The sequence below is a fragment of the Panthera pardus genome, unplaced genomic scaffold (assembly GCF_024362965.1).
Source record: "Panthera pardus isolate Hobbes unplaced genomic scaffold, ASM2436296v1 HiC_scaffold_22, whole genome shotgun sequence".
Taxonomy (NCBI): Eukaryota; Metazoa; Chordata; class Mammalia; order Carnivora; family Felidae; genus Panthera; species Panthera pardus.
The window spans coordinates 53,709,377-53,733,205 of NW_026526788.1; the positions used below are offsets into that span (position 1 = coordinate 53,709,377).

The window sequence follows — 23,829 nt, forward strand, 5'->3', positions numbered from 1 at the left end:
TTCAAAGTTCTCACTCACTACTTTTTTGAATGATCTCATGAGGTAATGGAAACCATTTCGCACATAGGAAATTGAGGTTCACAGAGGTTAAATCGTGACAAAGTGAGAAGTAGAAAGAACTCAGGTCTGTGGCTTCGAAAGTCAGTGTCCTTGCCCCATCCTGTGCTGCCAGGGCTGGTGATGAGTCAGCCTTCCTGGACCATGGCACCCAGCACTGTGGGGGCAGTGGGAGGCAGTGAGCAAGAGGAAACGTGGGCAGGCTCTTGAGTGTCTTATAGTTAGAAGGGCTGGGGAGGTTAAGAATGCCCATATGCAACTTAAGGTGTATATGAAAACAGGCTATAGAGACCTCAGGAATAAATACTTAACAAGGGCTAGTGGACGAGAAGCATTTTGAACAATAAGGGGAATGAGTTAGAAGGGAAGGCTAACAAACATGTTCTGATGGGGAGAATACAGCAAACTCTCCTGTCTGTGCCTTGGTGAAGAGATTTTTTGAAATGACTGACGTGTATCTCCAAAGATAACAAATCACATTTAATGTGTCTCGGGTGACCTGGTACATCGTGGCACACACATATTTACTGACTGAATAAATGAATTCAGCAAGTATTGAATGCAAGCAGACACTAGTATAGTTGATAGATCTGGGCTATATGTATTTCCATTTATTTCATTCTGTGGAACTAGTAAGATAAATAAGCAATTTTCCCATATATTCAGAGTCCCCAAACTGTTATCCATGACCTCTGATCTCTCCTCCTTGCCTGCCTTTTATAGTTTTCTTGTCTTCTAGGTTCTCAAGCTGTCAGGATCACATCTTCCTGTGGTCAATATGCCTTCCTATGACACCTGCTGGATTTGAAATCAGACAGACCTGGCTCTGCCACAAATTAAATGACCTTGGACAGCTCATTTAACTTCTGTAAACCTCTGTGCCCTAATTTGTAAATCTGTGATTGAAAAAGATTAACATGAGCCTCATGCCAAACATATAGACAATATGTAGAAAAATGCTTAGTAAGCTGTAAAGAACTGTAAGTGAGGACTGTTGTTCTGGTCATAACCTGTGCCTTCTAATGGGGCAGAAAACTCCCTAAAAATAAATAAGTTCTGAGAGAGGCTCTGAGGAGGTCTCTTAAAAGTAATGTTTATTGCATAGTTATTGAGATATTTTATGTGTGCATTAGAACTTTTTTGTTTTCATATTTGCTTGCTTCCTGGTTTTCAAGATACGGATTATAAATTATGTCAGATGAATTACCACCCAACCCCACTCTCAGACTGGTTAAATATATCATGGTCAACACAATGACATATTACACAGCTAAATCTCTAATAATTGACATGAAATGAACACCACAATCTTTTAAGTGGGGAGGAAAAAACAAGCTGCAGAACATTATATGAAGTACAATCTCAGTTTATGTAGTAAAAATGGACAGTAACTCTCCCCTCCCAACACCCCTAATATAACGGATGGGGTCCAAAAACATCAGTCATGAAAATTTTAGGGACCATGATTGTATGATTAATGATATGACTGGGGTGAGCCTGTGGGGCCAGAAGCTCCTGCAACCCAAGTCCTTTCTGGTCCTGGTTGCAGTTTGGCGCCACCTGGTGGCAGTTATCCATTCTGCCTCAGTATCAAAGGGGACAATTCTGGATCCTATGGCTGGCTGGTTGGAACCTCCAGGATAGTTAGTGACAACGATTCTTGGATTTTTCTTGGATTAGTTAGGACCATTTCAGTCATTTCAGTGGCTTGACCTGAGATCAGGCTAGGAGAATGCTGGAATCGAAGGACTCTCCTGCTAAATGCTCTCTTCCTGAGATGAGGTTGCCTCTTCCCCTTCAGACCTCCCCCTTGCAGAAGATAACTGTAAGCTAATAGGGCTAAAAAAAAGGGGGGGCGGGGGAGCCATTTGACAATCATATTCTATCTAAATTCACGTAATTCCAGGGTTTCATAGTATATATATATATTCACATATACAAAAATATACGTGTACATTCACAGCACATGTTTAGAAGCATATATAACCTAACAACAGTGGTTTTTTTGTAGGGAATGAGATGAGACACAGAAGGGAAAAAGTTGATAATGGGGAAAGCTTGGCTTTTTATTGATCTATTTCTATACTGTTTGAAAATTTTTAATGATACATATGCCTATAGATATATCTAAATATATATTTTATATATATAGCTCCATGTGTAAAATTTGCTAAAAGCCAATTAACCTGATGACCAATTCTCATAACTATTGAGAATTTTGTCAACATTCGTTTCAGTGTGACCTACCTCCAGCCATTGGTTCCGCCTTTCTGCTGTAGTTCCTGTTCTTCCAGCCTGGCTGAATGCCAGTTTGCACATTTCATTGTTCAGATCTCCAGCATTTCTTAAATGCTCAAGGCCTGTGTAGGGCATGAACGGGCTTTCTCCTAAATGTAATTTACTGTGTTCTTACTTGACTTTTAATATTTGGCAAAATGGTGTATTGTCCTTTTCCAAATTTGTCTACAGTTGACTGGGACTCAAAATCCACTGGCAGTAGGAGCAGATCTATTGGCTTATTTTGAGCCAGGTCCTTATTAGTCTGTCAATATCAGCAGAAATACCCACATTACTTTCTTCCTCTCAGAAGATACGTGTATCCTTTAGAATAGTTTATGAAATATTAACTAGTGTATGAAATATAAAGCTAAGATATAGTTTCCACATTGCCAAGATATAGCTCACATTTTTGCTAGGTTTTTCTTTTTCACTCTACATCATCTTACTATTTACTCACACTTTTCATCTCTTTAAACACAGAACCTAGAAGAGAAAAGCATTGTTCAAGATGACAAAGAGGTGACCCTGAGCTCAGAGGAGGAGAGTTTCTTTGTTCAAGTGCACGATGTTTCTCCAGAGCAACCTCGAACGGTCATCAAAGCACCCCGTGTCAGCACCGCACAGGACGTCATTCAGCAGGTGAAACCTTCTCCCTTGCTTGCCTCAGCTCCTCAGTGTAAATCACTAGGACAAATCTGATGTCAGCCCATTTTATGAGTGAAGTTCTAGAACAATGGGGATCTGAAGAGGGAGAGTGTGCCTCTTACAGTTGGAAAATACTAGTTCATTCCTTCAGCAGACACTCACCTAGTATCTACCATGAGTCTGGCTCTCTGTGAAGTGTTGATAACAGACTGAGGTAGAAACTCCACAGAGTAGTAATTTTATTGCCCCAGACATGCCTAAGCCAATCCTAAAGACTGTCTCTCAAAGATCCTACAGAAGACATGCTGGAGGCCTTCTCTGGCCCTTTCCCTCCTCTAAGTCATACTTCTTGGTGCACATGGTTTCAGAGAACTATACTTCCTTCCTTCAAGCTGTGTAATGGTTTGTGTTTATTAAACACCCATTTGAGAAGTGGTATAGCATAATGGTTAACAGCACAGAAGACTCTAGATCAAATTACTCCAGGTTCAAACCCCAGCTCTACTTTTTAAAAAATTTTTTAAACTTATTAATTTTTAAAATTTACATCCAAATTAGTTAACATATAGCGCAGTAATGATTTCAGGAGAATTTAGTGACTCATCGCTTACATATAACACCCAGTGCTTATCCCTACAAGTGTTCTCCTTAATGCCTCTTGCCCAATTAGCCCATTCCCCCACCCACAACCCTTCCAGTAACCCTTGGTTTGTTCTCCATATTTACGAGTCTCTTACGTTTTGTCCCCCTCCTTGTTTTTATATGATTTTTGCTTCCCTTCCCTTATGTTCATCTGTTTTGTCTCTTGAAGTCCTCATGAGTGAAGTCATGTATCTGTCTTTCTCTAATTTCGCTGAGCATAATATCCTCTAGTTCCATCCATGTTGTTGCAAATGGCAAGATTTCATTCTTTTTGATTGCCAGGTAATATTCCATACAAGTATTCCATTGTATACACACACACACATACACACACACACACACACACACACACACACACACACCCCACATCTTCTTTATCCATTCATTCATCAATGGACATTTGGGCTCTTTCTCTATTTTCGCTATTGTTGATAGTGCTGCTCTACACATTGGGGTGTATGTGCCCCTGTGAAACAGCACTCTGGTATCCTTTGGATAAATACCCGGTAATGCAGTTGACCCCAGCTCTAGTTCTTAGTGCCTCAGCTACAGTAGTGTGCTGGTAAACTGGCTCTCTTAAGGAAAAACAAAAAAGCTCCAACTGATTGTTTGTGTTTGCCAGTTTCTGTTGTGTGGCTGCTCCCACCATGTCTGATTTCACTGACCCGTTCCAGTTGGCTCCAGCACACTGTTTACCATGTGCTAAGTTACTACATAGATAACGTGGAGATAGTATAATAGTACTTTCCACCCAGAGTTGTTGTGATAGTGAAGTCAGTAAGTATCGGTAACGTGTATAATGCTCAGCACATGGCAAACACTATAGTGTTATTTGCTATTGTTGCATGATTATGTGGTTAATATTTGCCTCCTTAATAGAGTTTGAACTCCAAGAAAGCCCAGACATATGGGCGTTTTTTTTGTTCATCTTTATCTCTCCAAAGGATAGTACTGTATCTGGGACACAGGAAGCCTTCACTAAACATTTGATGACTAAATAAACATGTAAGCGAAAGATGATCTCGTACTAAATGAGAAGTGAGGCCAGGTAAATAACTAAAATGCCTTCAACATCCAAGACACTGAGATGAAGAAGCAGCCTGGTGGGACAGAAAGGCTCCTGAAGGTCAAGATTCTGTCTCTCATTGTCTGTGTGACCTTCATGTCTATGAGCTTTGGTGCATGTAGAAAATCCAGTGAAAGTCCTTATTCTACCACTTATTAGTTGTGCATCCTTTGGAATCTGTTTAACCTTCATACATTTAAGCTTCCTTGTCTGAAAATGGGGTAATACCTAAATCATGGTCTGTTGTGAAGCTTTATCAGGTAATGCAAGAAAGCACGTTACAAGCTATAAGTACACAGATGTAAAATGAGGAATGATATGAGGCCATCTGAAAGATCCCTTCCTTCTCTAAACGTCTGTGACATTTTCCCCACCTTCAAGTCTCATTCAGAATGAATGCAAGTGTTGGAGATACTGTGTCTGTATTCAGTTGACTGTAATTTTTTTTTAATGTTTATTTATTTTTGAGAGAGAGAGACAGTGCGAGCAGGGGAAGGGCAGAGGGAGAGGGAGACACAGAACCTGAAGCAGGCTCCAGGCTCTGAGCTGTCAGCACAGAGCCCGACGCGGGGCTCGAACTCATGGACCGTGAGATCATGACCTGAGCTGAAGTCAGACGCTTAACCAGCTGAGCCACCCAGGCGCCCCTCAGTTGACTATAATTTATCTTTCAGACCTTATGCAAAGCAAAGTATTCCTACAGCATCCTGAGCAATCCCAACCCAAGTGACTATGTGCTTTTGGAAGAGGTGGTGAAAGACACGACCAAGAAGTCTTCCACCCCAAAGTCCTCCCAGCGGGTCCTTTTGGATCAGGAGTGTGTGTTTCAAGCCCAAAGCAAGTGGAAAGGGGCAGGAAAATTCATCCTTAAGCTAAAGGAGCAGGTGCAGGTAAAGTTCAAAGTTCTTTTGCTCTCTTCACAAAGTATTTGCTATTCACAGCTCCACGGTAATCAAATTTGGGAACTCGTGAAATCTTGAAGAAAGTTCCTGAGCCAAGGGATATAGTTGGGAGAAAATCATTTGGCTTCATTTTCACTATGTGAAAAGAAAGGTAGTGCCTGCCACCCCTCCACGGGTAAGCAGTCCTGAAAGGGGTGTCCCTCAGCACTTCTTCCCAAAGCTCTACTTACTGGAGAGGAAGAGGAAAGGGTTCTATGATAGCATGTCATGTGACTGAGGATCCCGGCTTTAACATACCAATGGAAGGTTCTTTTTTTCCCCACAGGCATCCCGAGAAGACAAAAGGAAAGGCATTTCTTTTGCAAGTGAATTTAAGAAGTTCACCAAGTCAACTAAACAACCCCGAGGACTCGCATCACCTTCTCAGGTCTTGGCCTCAGAAGGTGTCCAAAACAAGGAGGAGAAACCTATGGGCAGCTTGTCCTCCGGTGACACCATGGAGTATCGACAATAACCAAGGTTGGCACGTTTTACCCGGGTAGACTTGAATCATCACATTATTCTGAAATGGGGACCAACTACTGTGTAAGGCCCAGTAGGAGGATGTCCCCTGAAGGCAGATAGGAATGGTACCTAAAAACAAGAAAAGACCTCTGCAGATTTATGTATAACATTTATAACTTTAGACTGCTGGGTTTGTAGATGGCCAAACGAAGGCCCTGAGAGGACAACCCACTTGCCCGACCTACTACATCAGCCTTATTTCATCAGACATAGAACTGCCTTAATTATTGCTCACGGTCCTGGACATTCTCAAAGGACTTCTGTGGGTCATTCAGCTCTTATTCCTTTGGATTTCTAGTTTCAGGTCCGTTTCAAGGTTTGATTTAGCCTCAACAACCTCACCTTGGTCTGCCTCAATTAAAACATTAAAAACCTGGCATCCAGGATGCGATGGTTAAAAAGAAAGCAAAATAACATAACAGCCTCTGTCTTGAAACTGCAGTAAATTAAGCCTTTGGTTGCCCGCCCACTGCGTGGCATTTACAGAGTAAACTTAGTTCTATCTTAAAACAAATTACCGGGGCGCCTGGGTGGCTCGGTCGGTTAAGCGTCCGACTTCGGCTCAGGTCGTGATCTCATGGTCCATGAGTTCGAGCCCCGCGTCAGGCTCTGTGCTGACCGCTCAGAGCCTGGAGCCTGTTTCAGATTCTGTGTCTCCCTCTCTCTCTGCCCCTCCCCTGTTCATGCTCTGTCTCTCTCTGTCTCAAAAATAAATAAACGTTAAAAAAAAAAAACCAAAAAAACAAATTACCGTATATGGAACCCAAATTAAAAAAAAAAAAAAAAACTTGAGGAAACCAGATTTTTTTTTTCACTTAGTTTGTTAATGAACCCAGGGATTAAAGCCCAGTTTTTACCTGTGTCACTGTAGTTGTAAAATTAATGAGACCGACGGCATAGTGAAGGCATTGCTGCTTATACTGTAGAGGTTGATCGTCTGTCTTTATCACAATTAGGAATTTCTTATATTAAATTGGAGCTCACAATTAAAGACTTTATTGATACCTTTTGACAGGACCTAATTTGATTTATAATAGCACAAAAGAAGGCTCAATACACTGAGCCCGTATTTCCACATTTAAGAAGCTCTTAAAATAACCAGTGCCCCACACAACGCCGTGCAAAGCTCTTCCAAAACAGTCAGGGCCAAACACAGGGAACACCCTCCTTCAGAATATCTGCGTATTCAGCTATTATGAGGTTTGTTTAGGTTCTGTATGGAAAGGATCATCAGAAGGAACTCTCAGAACTACAGCAGCAAATCCCCATCAAATAGCATCGGACAATAGTAAATACACATAGAACGGCAAAGCCCTGACCTATGCCAGACCGAGAATGTTCAACACTCATTTTCTGTTGAGATACATCTGGAATCCCAATTTTTAAAAGTTCCAGAGGTGGGTGCCTGGGCAACTCAGTTGATTAAGTGGCTGACTCTTGATTTCAGCTCAGGTCATGATCTCATGGTTCATGAAATCAAGCCCCACGTCAGGCTCTGCATTGACAACACAGAGCCTGCTTGGAATTCTCTCTCTCCCTCTCTCTGCACCTCCCCTGCTCATGCACTCATAAAAAAAATTTTTTTTAAAGTTCCAGGGGCCTCTGGCTGCCACAGTTGGTGAAGCGCCCGACTCTTGATCTTGGGGCCGTGAGTTTGAGCCCCACGTTAGGCACAGAGATTACAATTAATCGATCAACACATACATATATACATTAAAAGTTCCAGACTCACTTTCTTTTTTGCCCCAGGACACTGAGACAATAGTGCCTTCTCCAAAAGCCAAGTGAGCTTTAGGACTAAGCATCAATGTTGAGCCTCCACAGCTGTTTAGAAGATGGCTTACCTTGGTAGTGGGTCTGTGAGCGTGACACTAAGGACAGTAATTAAATCCCAAAATATTGTTTTCCATGTCAAGAACTTAGCATCAAATAAATCATAGATGTGATGTTATACACACCCCTTAGATTATAACCTCCACAGTGACAGTGGAATTATGCTCTGCACAATGGAGCCCTCACTGTGCCACAAGATTACAAGAGGTACATCAGAATATAGCTCCACTGGAAATCTGACTTAAAAAGAATAAGCTTGTTATAATGAGCATTATTAGGAGTAGGGGTGAGGGGTGATTTAGAGGTATGCCTTTGGACTATATTTTTCTGTAGCAAGCATAATCATTGAGTTGACCTCAGCTTTACCTAAACTTGGGGAAGCTTCTCTTTAAAAACATCCATGGGTGCATCTATGGGAATATGTATCTCATGTTATAAACTCCTTTACAAATGGTCTCATGAGAAGAGACTTTTTGTGCTCGCGAGAAGACAAGTGTAGTGTTTTTGCTGTTTTCTGAGAACGTAAGGTTTCATGTTACTTGTTCTAAAATTTTCACCCCTGAAGTTTTAAGAGTTACCCCTTAATAATTTCCACAATTATATACCTTACTCATATCTGAAATAATGCAGAGTTGAAGGACTTCCCCCTTTTAAAAAAGTTGAAATTTATTTGATTGTGATTACAAAAACCTTTCTAAAGAATGTGGTGTTCGGAACAGAAATAGGCTCATGTTCCACCACCCAGGAGCATCATGTTATGACACTGTGAGTTTATAGCAAACAGTCTCTCCTCCAAAACCAGCCACCAAAGCTGTGGGTTTCTGTCGGTCGAATAACACTAAACCCTTGCTACACTGCAAATGTTTCTGTTCCTGCATTTTAAATATACTAACAAAGCTATGTATACAACTTTACAGGTGAAGACCTTTTGGTAAGAAGTTAAAGTCAAGAGTGAACATGGTGGAAACAAATACAATTTGCTTATTTTCATTAGACTTAAACTGGAAATTGAGGATTTCTGAACCGAAGCCTTCTTGACACATGATGTGAGGTCCATGCTGAGGACAAGCAAAATGGCAAGGGCTACCTACCAACCAATTTCCTGATGAATGCAACAATGCAGCCCAGGAGATTGCCACTTTGCAAATGTCAGCAGTTGGGAAAAAAACATTGCTAAGCTCGCAATAACTGACTTAGAACAAGGGTCAGCAAACTTTGTCCATAAAGGGCCAGATGGTAAACATTTTAGGCTTTATGGGCCATATGGTCTCTGTAGCAATTACTCAGCTCGGCTGTCACAGTGCAAAAGCAGCCATAGATGATCTATACGTGAATAAGCATGGCTGTATTCCAATGAAACTATTTACAGACACTGAAATCACAATTTCACATAATTTTCACATCACAAATAATCCTCTTTGGGGTTTTTTCCAATCAGTTAAAAATGTAAAAGCTATTCTTAGTTCAAGAGCCATACAAACACTGGCGGCAGGCTAGATCTGGCCCAGGGCCATAGTTTGCTGACCTGACTTAGAAAACTGGCAACAAGAGCCACAAAGGTCTGAAAACAAGCGAGGTTCGTCATACAGTTCGTGCCGGACAATTGGAAGCTTTAGGGCATTGTGAGTGTAAATATGTCCTGTAAGATTCATCACAAAGTAATTTGATTTAGTTTCTATATTGTGCACCATAGCGGACTCTTCTTTACCATTTCTTTTTACATACAGAATGATGTTGGGTTTTTTTTAAGTTTATTGCTTATGTATCATTCACAGATTATTCCACTTTTGGTTTTCACAAATTGAATTTAGAATGATGTACAAATTAGTATCTTCTGAGCTGTGACATCTTAACAAAAAATTTAACATTTCTTAAAGTAAAAGTAGACTGAATTGGTGTTCAAATTTATTTATTTTGCAAGGTTTGTATTGACACTGTACTTATATATTTATTATACATCGCTTTCTTGATATTGCTTTTAGATTTAGAAGTATTAGTGGTTCTAGCTCACTATTTGAAGACAAATCTCCTAAAAAAAAAAAAGAAAAAAAGTACGCTCTGAATACCTGACATGGGCCAGAATTTCATGCAAAAAAAAAAAGCTTCATTTTCATTTCTAATTGAAGAGCTATTGATCCAAGTCATAACTGCCACTCAAGGTAAATTATCTTTAAAATCTTACTGCATAAAACTATAACGTAAGTATAAAAGATTTTTACTCTCAGTATGAAGCAAATTATGACTTTTAAAATGCAATGTGTGCCCCTCTGAAGTAAAATCCAAATTTTATCTTTCTGCTGATATTAAAATTTTTTCTTCAAATTATAAAACAAAGTCCTAACCTTTTGAGAAGTTCTTTTTATGCCAATTGTAAAAATGAATAACATGGTCCCCAGTTCTTTGCATACTCTAAAATCAGAAGTGTTAAAAGTATACCACACAGGGGCGCCTTGGGTGGCTCAGTCAGTTCAGCATCTGCCTTTGGCTCAGGTCATGATCTCACAGGTTGTGACTTCGAGCCCCACATTAGGCTCCGTGCTGACAGTGCAGAGCTTGTTTGGGATTCTCTCCCTCTCCCCTCTCTCTGCCCCTCCCCTACTTGCTCGCACTCTCTCTCTCTCTCTCTCTCTCTCTCAAAATAAATAAAAACAAAAAAAAAAATCACACCATACAGCTTTCACATTATTGGAAGTTCGTACTCAAAGCCTTAATGCTAGAGCAGTGACCACTTGCTTGTCGACAGAATTCAGGCTATTCCAGTTTGATGGAGTTTGCACAGTGCTACAGGTTTCTTTTCAAATAATCTATAATAAATGCACAGTACTGCCCATTAAAAAAAAAAAATTCCAGAAACACGTTATCATGCTTCTATAAATCTGGCATCTTTTCTTCTGGTTTGGCATACCGTGTATTGCAAACTGAATTACTGGCCTAACTGGCTAGAGTCAAAATGAAAACCCATGCAGAGATGAGATGACTGGTCTCTCTAGGTTTTATCACTTGGCCTTGATTCTAAGCTCCAGCCCCACCTCACCCCCATCTTTAACATAGTTCATTTGGCTGCAGAACAGAATCGGCAACTTCCTGAGACTGAAGTGAGACCACGTCTCACAAGTGAATATATTGCCTGTACTGAACCCTACTTGATTGTTCAGTTCCTTTTGAGGTGAAAGCACATCCTCTAGTTGAGTCTTTGGGACTTCAGGAAGGACACATTGCTCAACACGTAAAGCATCTATTCTATTACAACTAACCAAAACAACCTGGTGTTTGCCAAAAATACAAAATTTTTTAGTTTATCTGAACCATAGAGTTATGATGGCATACCAAATGAAAGAAATTACCCTATTTAGAATGAATCAAAAATGGCCACCCAGACTGTACCCATTAACACTTCATACTTTCCATACTACTAAAAATCTGGGTAGCAAAGTTTTATCAGTAAGTTGATATGGAAAGAAATCTGAATAGGAACTCCTGGGTGGCTCGGTTAGTTAAGTGGCCAACTTTGGCTCAGGTCGTGATCTCGGAGTATCTCTCTTTGTGGGTTCAAGCCCCAGGTCAGGCTCTGTGCAGACGGCTCAGAGCCTGGAGCCTGCTTTGGATTCTGTGCCTCCCTCTCTCTCTGCCCTTACCCTGCTCGTGCACGTATGCTCTCTCTCTCTCTCTCAGCATAATAAACATTAAAAAGAAAAAAAGAATCTATTTATGCAGGTTAGGTTTATTACAAAGTTTGGAGGAAAAGTATTTGAAGACGCTTCACTAAAAGCAGAGGAGCATGAGTTGTGTTACTCTGTATGGTGATGCCAGCTTTACAGAATATACAGAGCTGATGAGAAAGGATTAGGTAAGAATCCAACTTGATCAGTGATGCTGAAAGAAATAGACTAACTTCCTCTCGGTCACCTGTTCATCTGGAATTGGTTGTTTTACAAAATAATAGAAGGTTACATGAGGTTGTTAAGGAAGCCAGGGTAAGTTTGAGGGCAAATTTGTAGGAAGTAACAATACTATTTGGGCGGAAAGTGCCCTCTTGAGGGAACCTTCTTTTCATGTCATCCTTTGCAAGTAAGTTATTTATAAATTCTCCAGTTGGGGGTATATAGTTGCAGCTACAAGTGAGTTACAGTGCCTTGTTTTTAATTAAAGTTACTTTCTAACAAAGGTCTCCCATCTCAATGGCTCCGGAAACACTGGAGGCTCTTTAATGAAGCGGCCCCCTGCTGCCACACACCCACTCCTTCCTCAAACTACATCTTCCCCTTCCTCTGCTCTCCCTCCCTATCCAGTACCTCTGCAGATCTGTCCTCCTCTGCCTGGACAACCATAGGCCTTGCTTAATTCTGACAAGTAACAGAGATTGCATTCTGCCTGGAAAAAACTGAATTGACTTGCCCACACGATACTCCACAACTAGGCCACACCAAGAGAAGAGTAGGATCTTCCTGGCTGGTGTCGGATCTCCAACTAGGCGGAGTGGGAGGCAGCCCACAGCCTACGTGCTCTCCAGACGGCTGCCTCGGACTCCTCGCAGTTGCTTCTCTTACATGAGCGTCAAAGTGACAAGAGGTGAACACCTGGACCCTCCGGAAAGTTATTAGAAAACAAAGATTGCCTCTTACACCAAGTCCAGCACCCATGATATGGGGCACGGTCAACAATTTATGTGTTCTTGGCCATCTCTAAGTATCAACTTCCTGAAAGGAATCTTTGGCTGATGGCTAAGGATTTAGACATGGGATGACCTGAAATGAGTGTTTTTGAAATACTGACTCTCCATGATTACGAAGCTACTCATTCATATACATCTCTTAGATCCAAAATATACTATGCTCAAGCAGACCATCAAGCAGGTCTCTGAAACCTTTCCTAAGTCTCTGAACTTTGAAATAATTCACTCTGACACTGAATTGGGTAATGTTGCATTTTTTTTCATGTTGTGTGAATGATCTGACTTAACATGCAGGACCATGGAAGACTGAAGCTGTGTCTTACACTCGTTATTATCCCACTTCACTTTTAAGTGCTTAGCACAGTGCTAAGCACATAGTAGGTGCTCGATATTGGTCTAGTTAAAAATATATTAAGGCTGTAAGCTTGTTATAGCCTCAGGATATGTATGTGTGTGTGTGTGTGTGTGTGTGTGTGTATGTTACTATGATATTTAGTTCTGAAAATGAAACTCATCAACACAGGCCATGAAAGTTTATGCACAGATTTCATTCTCAAATTCATAAAGGGTATTCAAATACTAGATGTGTAATTTTATGGTCCCACTGTGATTCTCTGTATGTGTAACTACAAAGTTAAAAGCATAATACAAGTGTGAAATAGTTCATGAATTTCTACTTCAAAATTGATTTTTCACCTAAACTAGTTTCTCCTGCCAAAGTGAAATATAAATGTATTTGTATATGTTTGGAAAATAAATGATTTGTGACATGCATTCGTCATTTGTGCTCTGATGGGGAAAGACCATGTGGTCAAACATCTATTCATAACGTTTCTGGACTCTGTTTTATATCTAAAATGTGGTTTAAAAGCAAATATTTATATATTAAATTGTACATTTCATTAAATAAGCCTACAAAAAAACACTTTTTAAAATCACATAAGAATATGCTATATATATATATACATATACATATATATATATATATAAACATATACACACGCGCGCGCGCATGCTGAAAGATAACATGCACTGTTGAGCAGATATCCCCCATTAAGCTGGAATAATAAAGGCAATTTCTATTTTTATTTATTTCATGAGGGAAAAAAAGGGCTTTAAGCTCTAGAACAAAGGAACTGGCTTCTATAGTTTCAAAGACATAGAAGATCTATTTAATTGGGAATGCTGTACATTTTATTAAATTCTCACATCACAAGAACAGGAAGCAGAAGGGTACCTGGCTGGCTCAGTCAGTAGAGCATACGGCTCTTGATCTCAGGTCCATGAGTTCGAGCCCCACGTTGGATACAGAGATTGCTTAAATAAAGAGAGAGGGAGAAAGAAAAGAAAGAAAAGAAAAAAGAAAAAGAAAGAAGGAAAGAAAGAAAAGAAGAGAAAAGAAAAGAAAAGAAAAGAAAAGAAAGAAAGAAAGAAAGAAGAAAGAAAGAAAGAAAGAAAGAAAGAAAAAGAAAGAAAAGAAAGAAAGAAAGAAAGAAAGAAAGAAAGAAAGAAAGAAAGAAAAAGAAAGAAAGAAAGAAAGAAAGAAAGAAAGAAGGAAGGAACAAACAAACAGGGGCTCCTGGGTGGCTCAGTCAGTTAAGCATCTGACTCTTGATCTCAGCTCAGGTCATGATCTCATGGTTCATGAGACCAAGCCTCACGTCGGGGCTCTGCACTGACAGTGTGGAGCCTGCTTGGGATTCCCTCTCTCCCTCTCTCTCTGCCCCACCCCTCTCTCTCTCTCTCTCAAAACAAATTAAGGAAAAAAAAATAGGAAGCAGAAAAAAGCAGCTGTTTTATTTAATTATTCACAGTAAAGAATATTTATAACCTGGTTGTAATAAAAACTTATTTCAGAGGTCATTCCTAGAATATGACAGTATCTTAGGTAAAATATTGTTTAATTATATTCATAAAGAAGAGGATCGTATCTGTACAAAGGGAGAGGAGGGGCTGGAGGAGGGTAGGAAGAGGAGGAGAGGGTGGAAGAGGAAGAAAAGAAGAAAAGCCCTTCAATAGGCACCATTTATCCTTAAACAGAGTCAAGTCTTAGACTTGGTTTTTCCACCCAGGAGTCCTTCCCCCATCACCCTCCAGGGCACATTAGAAAATGCAAAGAACTTTGAAGAGATTAGAGTCACATTCAAACTTTCATTGCAAGTAGCCATAATGAACACTCTCATTCTTTTTTTAAAAGATCGAATTAGATTACTTCTTGAAGTGTATCATCCAACAAGAGCCAATGAACTTGGTGTCCAATTTCAAACTATTTTCTCTTTTTCTCAAAAATCTTTATAAAAATATACTCATTCAAATATAGAATTCTTATTTTCATCTATAGTGTTCCAAAAAATATATATTTACTTCATTAGAAAGCGTTTTGGTCAGGATGCCCAGGTGATTCAGTCAGATGAGTGTCTAACTCTTGATTTCGGTTCAGGTCATGATCTCATGGGTCTGTGGGATTGAGCCCCACATTGGGCTCTGCACTGACAGCAGGGAGCCTGCTTAGGATTCTCTCTCTCCTTCTCTCTCTGCCCTTCGCCTGCTCGCTCACACGCTCTCTCTCTCTCTCCCCCTCCCAAAATAAATAAATAAACATCAAAAGGAAAAAAAAAGAGTTTTGGTCATAAAGAGTAGCTGAATGGTATAAAGCAATCTCACGGTCTTGATTTTTCTACACTCTATGCCCTCATTTTAATCTAGCAACTGTAATTCAATTAAGTTCACTTCAAATATTTTTTTTTTTAAACTATAACTTAAGATGTATATTAAGTTTTAAAAAGGCAACATCATCAAGAAACTTCCAAATATGGGGGTAGGGGGCTCTCAATTCTCCTTAATGACATTTTCAGAATCTGGGCAGAACCCTGTGCCATGCAAAGGGTAACTCTTCCACCTCTGTTAATTTTCTTAGGAAGCTTCCCTTATGTAAAGAGAATGTCCTAAATTAACAATATGTCTCTATGTGCATCTAAACAAACACAAATATGCAAGAAAGCCCATGGACACTTCGCTCTTCTACCTCTGCAGTGATGTTGTCGAATATCTGCTGAAATCCAGAGGCAAGTGAGTAGCGACTTCACTGCAATGTCTTTTGATTAGTTGATTTAAATCTTCATTCAAAAATGCATCCCCTTGTAAAACTTCATCCTGCAAAAATATTAAAAGTAACTCATATTAAAAGTTCTAAAAGCCAAGCTGTGAGCAAAATTAAAAATGGTGACACCTGACCCCAAGCCAACATGTGCCGGGTCTTGGACATCTCCTGTACTGAACAAAACGGTCTCAGGACTGTCTCCACAGAATCCCAACCCCACAGATCCAGCCTACCATCAACTCCTAAACATGAGAGGAAAAAAAAGTACCTATAACACAATTAAGCAAGTTGGAATCAGTTAATAAGAGACATCCTTAGTTTTTATTTCATCTTTTAAAAAAATATGAAAAGTATCACATACCTTCCTTTTGGAACTTGAAGACTGAACGGGAGGATTGAATGTCATTGCAGCCATGCTGTAAGTCTCAAAAAGTTCTGTAGCAGATCTATAATCACAGAAGAAATGTAAAGACATCACCATACCCGTGTAACTTGAAAATAATTAGACTGTACCCAAAGAGAAGCACACATTATTCTAAACCCATATAGTGAGGGACAACCTAATTTTGCTCTTAAAACCAACAAACTCATGTAAAATAAACCCTAAATTCCCATGTAATGATAATGTTATCCAACTAAATCCACCTCAGAGAGGTCTGGTGTGCATTGAGAAATACAAGGCTGGACAAAAGACAAGGCCGAGCAGAAGACCTCCAGCTCAATGTGATCAAATCCCAACTCAACCACAGTTACGTGAACAATATGCAACTAAGTCATGGGGGTCCAGAGAAGTGAAGCACAGTGTTACCCTCCATGGCTTTCAAACAGCTCAATCTTTCAGTTACTGGCCTAGATTAAATGTCCATACCCATGGCTGTCCATGAATGCTTAGTGATTTGGGGTTGGTTTACATTCTCTGAAGGAGACTGGGAAGGGCCTGCAACAGTCACATCCCAAGCTCCACCCTCCAGGGCAAGACCACCAGGAGTCTCCTTTCTCAAGCTTTTGGGATAAACCCACCCTTCGTCTTCCTCCAGAGGACATTTCTGGCATAAATGAGGCAAACGTTCAAAGTCTCTGACAAAAACATGCCATAAAAGGAACATGAATAAGAAAACTGACAAATAATTGTTTTCTCCTTTCTCTCCCTTTTCGAAAAGGCTGGGGGCACTTGGGTAGCTCCGTCAGTTGAGCATCCAACTTCAGCTCAGGTCATGATCCCAAGATGCATGAGTTGGAGCCTCACATCAGGCTCTCTGCTTGTCAGCAGAGCCCGCTTCGGACCCTCTGTCCATTCCCATCTCTCTGCCCCTCCCCCATTCGTTCTCTCTCTTTCGAAATAAACTTTAAAAAAAATAAAAACTGGGGTGCCTCGGTGGCTCGGTGGGTTAAGCGTCCAACTTCTGCTCAGCTCATGATCTCGCAGACTGTGAATTCGAGCCCCACGTCAGGCTTGGTGCTGACAGCTCAGAGCCTGGAGCCTGCTTCCAATCCTGTGTCTGCCCCTCCCCAGCTCATGCTCGGTCTCTCTCTCTCTCTCAAAAACAAATAAACATTAAAAATAAAATTAAAAATAAAAAACAAGGCTGGAGGACAGGTGGGAAGTATGAGGGGAAAAAAAAGCAAACGGCCACTTTATCATTTAATAAGACCAAAAGTTATCTTTAGTCTACCCAGAGGGAAAAGCATTCATGGAAAACTACAGAGTTTATGTCTCATTTAGAAGGGAGGAAGCAGCTGATTTCTGCCATGTAAAAATACAGATCTATTTTGCCAAATCTCCCAGTACTTCAAGGAGCTGGAAATTTTATTTTTAGGTGAATTCCTCTAATATTTAAAATATAGCAAATAATTCCATTTTTGTTTAAACTGTGAAGAGGTCAGAACATCAGTCTGCTGACCTCCTGATCATTTGTCTGTGATCTCCAAATTAAAGAAACCAGTGGGCTGCAAATGAGAAAAATTTATAGCAAAATATTAATTCTGAGTGGTGGGTATATTACAAAGGCATCTTTTATGTCTTATTTTCTTATAATTCAAGTATTGCCTAATTTTGTAGGGAAAGAGGTAATATTTTTTTCCACTTTTCTGTACTTCCGAAATTTTTCAGAGTAAGAAGCTGGAAAAGCAACTTCTCCCGGCAGGACCCTATTCCCCATCTGGAGCGCACAACGAATGCTGGGAGTGGCGGCAGGTCACGACACACTACACAGAGATGACCGTGAGGTGCAAGAGAGAAACTGCCGCCCCGCTTGAGTGCCAGTGTCACAAAGCACTTCTTTTCTCTCATTTCTCCCTTTCTGGCCCTAGCAGGACCAGCCAGGAGTGGGCAGAAAGAAAAGGAATCTCTCTGTGGTTGGACTCGTGGATCTTCTCATAGAGCAAGTATGGCATTACCTATAATGTGCGTCAGGTGCGTGTATTTTCACTATTCTACTTATCTGGATGTGCGAAACTTCTTTTTTTTAAGAGAGAGAGAGCATGAGTGGGGAGAGGGGCAGACGGAGAATGAGAATCTTAAGCAGGCTCCATGCTCAGTGCGGAGCCCGACCCCATGACCCTGGGATCATGACCTGAGCTGAAGTCAAGAGTCAGACGCTCAACCAACTGAGCCAGCCAGGCGCCCCATGTGAAACTTTTTAGAACCAAAAAAAATGTTAACTGATTACCAAAAACGAACTAACAAAAACACGCTAACAAAACCCACAGGCAACATGTTTTCTCCTTGGAACGACTCAGAAATATGAAGTGAGACCAAATCCCGATCAACTGGCACTTTGTATTTGAAAATCTATTACTTTATAGAGCAGACTTCTCATAAGAAAGAGCACTCGACTGCAATGTGTAGTCTGATAAAAAGGCAGTGCTGACTACTAAATACCTCCGGCTCAACTCTGGTTTGAGCGCTTCCGAGCCTTCAGAAGGTGCTCCGGCGATCAGGTGAGCTGCAAATCTCTGCACAATGGGATGGTAATGTCTCTGAAGGGCAAGAACGACCACGTTTTGCACAGGTCAGTACCTTATATAAATTACAGCACTAGCTGCAGTGAAGATTTTCCTTAATAAACACTATTTTTTAAGTCATATATATATATATAATTCACAATAAGCACATCCCAACAGAAAAAATATTCTCTTTGCTCAGAGGACAACATAAATCTGTTTGATGACCAAGTTACCACTGACATACCTTAGTCTTGCTTTTACAGTATGAAAACAAAAAATCAAAAAGCAATTTCTCTTCTAGAGTGAAAAAAGTTCGTTTACAACAGGTTTCCTGAAACATTTTGCTCCAAGCCTCCTCCTATGCATCTGCACCATGAGATCACAACACAGTGCGGCCCTCTTGAAACTGGGGTGATGTCAGAGTCTCCTCAGGTCAGACCCAATATAGACCTTCCGTTCTGAATAGTGTTGGGGAAAGACTGCAGTAAACTTTCTAAACCACACCCCCAAACTGTCATTTTCTGCTTCCTTAGAAAATGTACCTCAACATCTTAAAGAATAGTAAGAGCAAAGTGAAATGTAGGCTATTAAAACAGGAATCCTAGGGGCGCCTGGGTGGTTCAGTCGGTTAAGTGGCCGACTTCAGCTAGGTCATGATCTCGTGGTCCGTGAGTTCGAGCCCCTCATCAGGCTCTATGCTGACAACTCAGAGCCTGGAGCCTGCTTCAGATTCTGTGTCTCCCTCTCTCTCTCTGCTCATCCCCTGCTTGCGCACTCTCTCGCGTGCGTGCTCTCTCTCTCTCAAAAATAAAGAAACATTAAAAACATTAAAAAAAATTAAAAAACAGAAATTCTACAAAAGGCCATGCCAGAACAAAATATACAGAGGACTCTGGCAATAGTAACTACTTGGGGAAACACTGAAAAACACTGATCACATGAAAAAAGGCCATTCTTACCCGCAGTGCATGCAATTCCCAAAGAGCCGTGTTCTGGGCGTTACAGTACTCAGGTTCATCCAGTTCAGGAAGGAAAACCCCACTTCCCTGAGATTCATTGTCAAGCAACAAATCTGTTTTTGGGAAAGTCTGCAAAAATGTCACATAAAAAGAACTAATTAAATTAGTCTTAGTAAAGAATGTTATTGGGGTTCTGTACTTTTCTCTCTATTGAAATTTATTTTGATTTTATGCTTATTGAAGAGCTATAAGAACATGTACTTTACAGCTACATTTGTACGGACACAAAAATGTGTCCATCAACAGTGTTTAAAGAAAACACGCAGAACAATAATGTACACTATAAAAAAGCTGTCTGTGTGCATGTGGTGTGTTTATATATGAATGAAAGTGTCTGCTGGAAGGACCCACCAAATGGTAAAAATAAGTTATCTCTGAAGAGTGTCAACAGGGGTGAGAATGCTTTCCTTTCGTAATGTTATGTACTTCTTTTCTCGCTGGATTTTGCCATTTTGCTGTTATTACAGTAGTACGGTAGTAATGTAAATGGGGAGAAAGATGCAAACAAGACAGCACTGTTGTTGCACATAGCAAAGCTTAGCTCTACTCATTTGTTTGCATGGCTACTTACATGCATCAATATTCTGTTAGTTGCTAAAATGCCAATGCTTGCATTTGGAAGAACATGAAGAGCAAGTGTACAAAGACGCTTGATGAAGGCAAGGGCTCTCTGCTGAGAAACCTGCTTTCTGCGCTTAGTTAGCATGACGTCAAGGCACTGGAGTACAATCTCGACGCCTTCGTTGGTAGCACCTACGACAGCAGATACACCCGTCAGGCCTGTTCCCGTTGGCTTTTTCATTGCAAAACTTCACTGCACTCCAGAAAAACCCAAGATGAACTGTCATCACCTGTCCCAAATCATTTCCCTAACTAACGAAGTAGGACCAGACTGTTCAGGAAATGCGCTGGTTGTACCATCTCAATTCCAGACGCTCTCTCCAACATCTACATAAGGTTAAACACAGATGTGTGACACCAGCAGGCCACCATTTTATATGCCAATTTTGATTTTTCATTTTTCATGGACTATAATACCAGTCACAATATATTCTTAAAAGGTAAGTATTTATTAAAAACACAATATATAGGGACATCTGGGTGGCTCAGTCAGTTAAGTGTCTGGCTCTGGATTTCGGCTCAAGTCATGATCTCGCAGTTCATGAGTTCCAGCCCCACGTCGGGCTCTGTGCTGACCACGCAGAGCCTGCTTGGGATTCTCTCTCTCCCTCTCTCTCTGCCCCTCCTCTGCTCTCTCTTTCAAAATAAATAAATAAATAAACTTAAAAAAAAAAAAAGATTAAGAAAAAAACCACACAATATATAAATGTACATACCTGCATGTAACTTGAACAGTGTTTTATATAGATGTGTATAGAATTTCATTGGATCAATATTCAGAACGTCACCTTTGAAATTACAACAAGCAACAATTAGGTATTTTATAGCCTCCAAAGGATTAATATTCAGAATGTCACCTTTGAAATTATAACAAACAACAACTAGGTATGTTGCAGCCTCCCAAAGTAAAGAAAATTATCTTACCTTGACCAGAAAGAATATGAAAAGCAGTCTGGACACAATGAAGGCTTTCTTGATAGCTCAGGTCCTTGGAAAAAAAGGGAGAAAGGGGACATTAAGAATAATAATTACCATTTATATCTTAAAAAGTAATTCATTAACAGAGTTACTTACACCAGATTCGATGAGAGTATGCAGTACTACTAATAAATCATCAAAAAACTCGACATTTATAAGGTGAGCAAACCTAGAATCAAACAGAGTTTAGTTAATGGGTGACCTAAAAAGAGAAATAAAACAGCCAGAAATTAAATTTGACTTTAAAACCATATTTTTAATATTCCTTATTTCAACGTTAGTCACAATGGAGACGGTGGTGATTATTGATGTTTTTCATTAACTCAAATTGGTCTTTTTGACAACACCCAGCATAAAATAGATGAGGCACTAAACAAACTGAAAATATTTCAGAAATACTTATGCCCTATGAAACAAGAACAAACAACTACCCAAGGAAAGTACTCCATGCTGTTCTAACTCATAAAAGGGCCAGGAGCATCAGGTTCTAGGAAAATGGGGAGCGGGAAAAGGGAAAGAAATCTGTTATTTATAGGAATATGGATCCTACGAAAACTTCAAAAAACAAAATGAGAGAATACTGGGTCTAGTATCTAGTTGAGGTTCTGCAATTAATTACCTATTCAATCCTAGGTAAGTCACTTACAGTCCTGGAACTCTATTTCTAGAAATAACTGAAATCACTCAATAGAATAATAGAGGAAGAATCATCTGATCTACTAAATGTGAGAGCACTCTGTACACTATAAAATACTAGGCACTAAAGTACTTAAAAGTCAAGATATCTCTTCAGTATTAGTGCAAGAGCCTTTGACATTACATAAATCTTAGAAGTGATACATTCCCTCTGTGCTAGTACAATCTTTTTGGGAAGCAACTGGGCAATATTTATCAAAATTTAAAATGAGCAGACCCTTTGACCTGGCAATATATGCACACGAGGGCATGAAGGTATTTCCAATGCAGCATAGGGGACTGGTCAAATAAACGTATTATTGATTCATAAGATGAAGTATTATAAATGTAAAGAAAAAAAAAGTTGGATATAGTCATGCCAACATGGACACATACCCAGAGTAACCATTTTATCAAAAAAGAAAAGTTATGAAACATTACATATAGTATGATTCCATCTGTGTGACAGAAAACAGACCAACACACACACACATACACACACACACACATATAGGGATATATATATAGGAATATATATATATAGGGAAAATATATACAGGGATATAGGGAACTTGTAATTTTTTTTAAAGTTTATTAACTTGAGAGAGAGAAAGCATGAGAGAGGGAGGGGCAGAGAGAGGAGAGAGAGCCAAGAATCCCAAGCGGGCTCTGCACTGCCAGCATAAAGCCTGATGCAGGGCTCAAACTCACAAACCATGAGATATGACCCGACCCAAAGTCAGACCTTCAACCGAATGAGCCACCCAGGTGACCCTGTATTTTTAATTTTAAATCCTTCTGTATCATTTGAATTTTTTAAAAAAATTTTAAGTGTTTATTTATTTTTGAGGAGAGAGACACACAGAGTGTGAGCGGGGAAGGGGCAGAGAGAGGAAGACGCAGATTCCGAAGCAGGCTCCAGGCTCCGAGCTGTCAGCACAGACCCCGATGCGAGGCTTGAACTCACAAACCATGAGATCATGACCTGAACCAAAGTCAGATGCTTAACTGACTGAGCCACCCAGGTGCCCCTGCATCACTTGAATTTTTAACGTAAGTATAACTAAAAACTTTTTTAAATAAAGCAATTGGTCACTGAAAAACAAACAGCAGGCCCTCTCTTTGAATCCTTTAATAACAAGGCCCAATTTTATAATCCCACTGTCAAATAGCTCCAGTCATTAGAAAGTAATGTCTTTATGGGGGTGCCTGGGTGGCTCAGTCAGTCCGATCCTGCAGTTTGTGGGTTCAAGCCCCACATCAGGCTCTGTGCTGACAGCTTGGAACCTGGAGTCTGCTTCATATTCTGTGTCTCCCTTTCTCTGCCTCTCCCCCGCTCACACTCTGTGTGTGTCTGTCTGTCTCTCAAAAATAAACAAACAGTAAAAAAAAAAAAAAAAAAAGAAAGAAAGAAAGTAATGTCTTATACTAAACAGAACTTGCTTCTTCTCTATTTTCCAACCATCAGTCCTATTTCTGAAGCTATGCTGTCCAATGACAGCCACTAGCCACATGTAGCTATTAGGCACTTAAAATGGGGCTAGTCCAAATTGAGATATGCTGTAAGTGTAAAATACACATCAGTTTTTGAAGATTTTATGGAAGAAAAAAGAATATTAAATAACTCCTTAATAATACTGAATATATGTCAAAATATTTTAGATAAATTGATTCAATAAAATATACCAAAATTAATTTCACCAATTCCTTTTTACTTTTTTAATGTGGCTAACTGAACACTTTAAATTACATACCTAGTTCACATTATATTTCTATTGCACTGTTCTATAGGATACTACCTCAAATAACTGGAAATCCATCACAACGAC

General features: G+C 40.0%; 2 protein-coding genes across 12 annotated transcripts in view; one reads left to right on the forward strand and one right to left on the reverse strand.

Annotated features, from left to right (window-relative positions):
• The window catches only part of PLCE1 (phospholipase C epsilon 1), a 321,468-nt gene extending 308,033 nt beyond the window's left edge, over positions 1 to 13,435 (forward strand). For 6 of the 9 annotated variants that reach the window (XM_053909736.1, XM_053909740.1, XM_053909739.1 and 3 more), the window contains 5 exons: positions 2,818 to 2,976; positions 5,365 to 5,580; positions 5,918 to 6,111; positions 8,907 to 8,920; positions 12,155 to 13,435. In XM_053909736.1, the coding sequence (XP_053765711.1) occupies positions 2,818 to 2,976; positions 5,365 to 5,580; positions 5,918 to 6,106 (564 nt within the window). In that variant the 3' untranslated portion in view covers positions 6,107 to 6,111; positions 8,907 to 8,920; positions 12,155 to 13,435. Of the gene's footprint in view, positions 1 to 796; positions 1,149 to 2,817; positions 2,977 to 5,364; positions 5,581 to 5,917; positions 6,112 to 8,906; positions 8,921 to 12,154 lie in introns of those variants that run through there. The other 3 variants (XM_053909737.1, XR_008424888.1, XM_053909742.1) reach the window with 3 other exon arrangements.
• The window catches only part of NOC3L (NOC3 like DNA replication regulator), a 51,969-nt gene that overhangs the window by 6,667 nt on the left and 21,473 nt on the right, over positions 1 to 23,829 (reverse strand). The window contains exons 14-22 of one of the 3 annotated variants that reach the window (XM_053909744.1): positions 21,422 to 21,494; positions 21,272 to 21,335; positions 21,064 to 21,135; positions 20,298 to 20,479; positions 19,667 to 19,795; positions 18,643 to 18,740; positions 16,123 to 16,207; positions 15,687 to 15,814; positions 9,882 to 10,018 (exon numbers count right to left, since the gene is read on the reverse strand). In XM_053909744.1, the coding sequence (XP_053765719.1) occupies positions 10,000 to 10,018; positions 15,687 to 15,814; positions 16,123 to 16,207; positions 18,643 to 18,740; positions 19,667 to 19,795; positions 20,298 to 20,479; positions 21,064 to 21,135; positions 21,272 to 21,335; positions 21,422 to 21,494 (850 nt within the window). In that variant the 3' untranslated portion in view covers positions 9,882 to 9,999. Of the gene's footprint in view, positions 1 to 9,881; positions 10,019 to 15,686; positions 15,815 to 16,122; positions 16,208 to 18,642; positions 18,741 to 19,666; positions 19,796 to 20,297; positions 20,480 to 21,063; positions 21,136 to 21,271; positions 21,336 to 21,421; positions 21,495 to 23,829 lie in introns of those variants that run through there. The other 2 variants (XM_019445132.2, XM_053909745.1) reach the window with 2 other exon arrangements.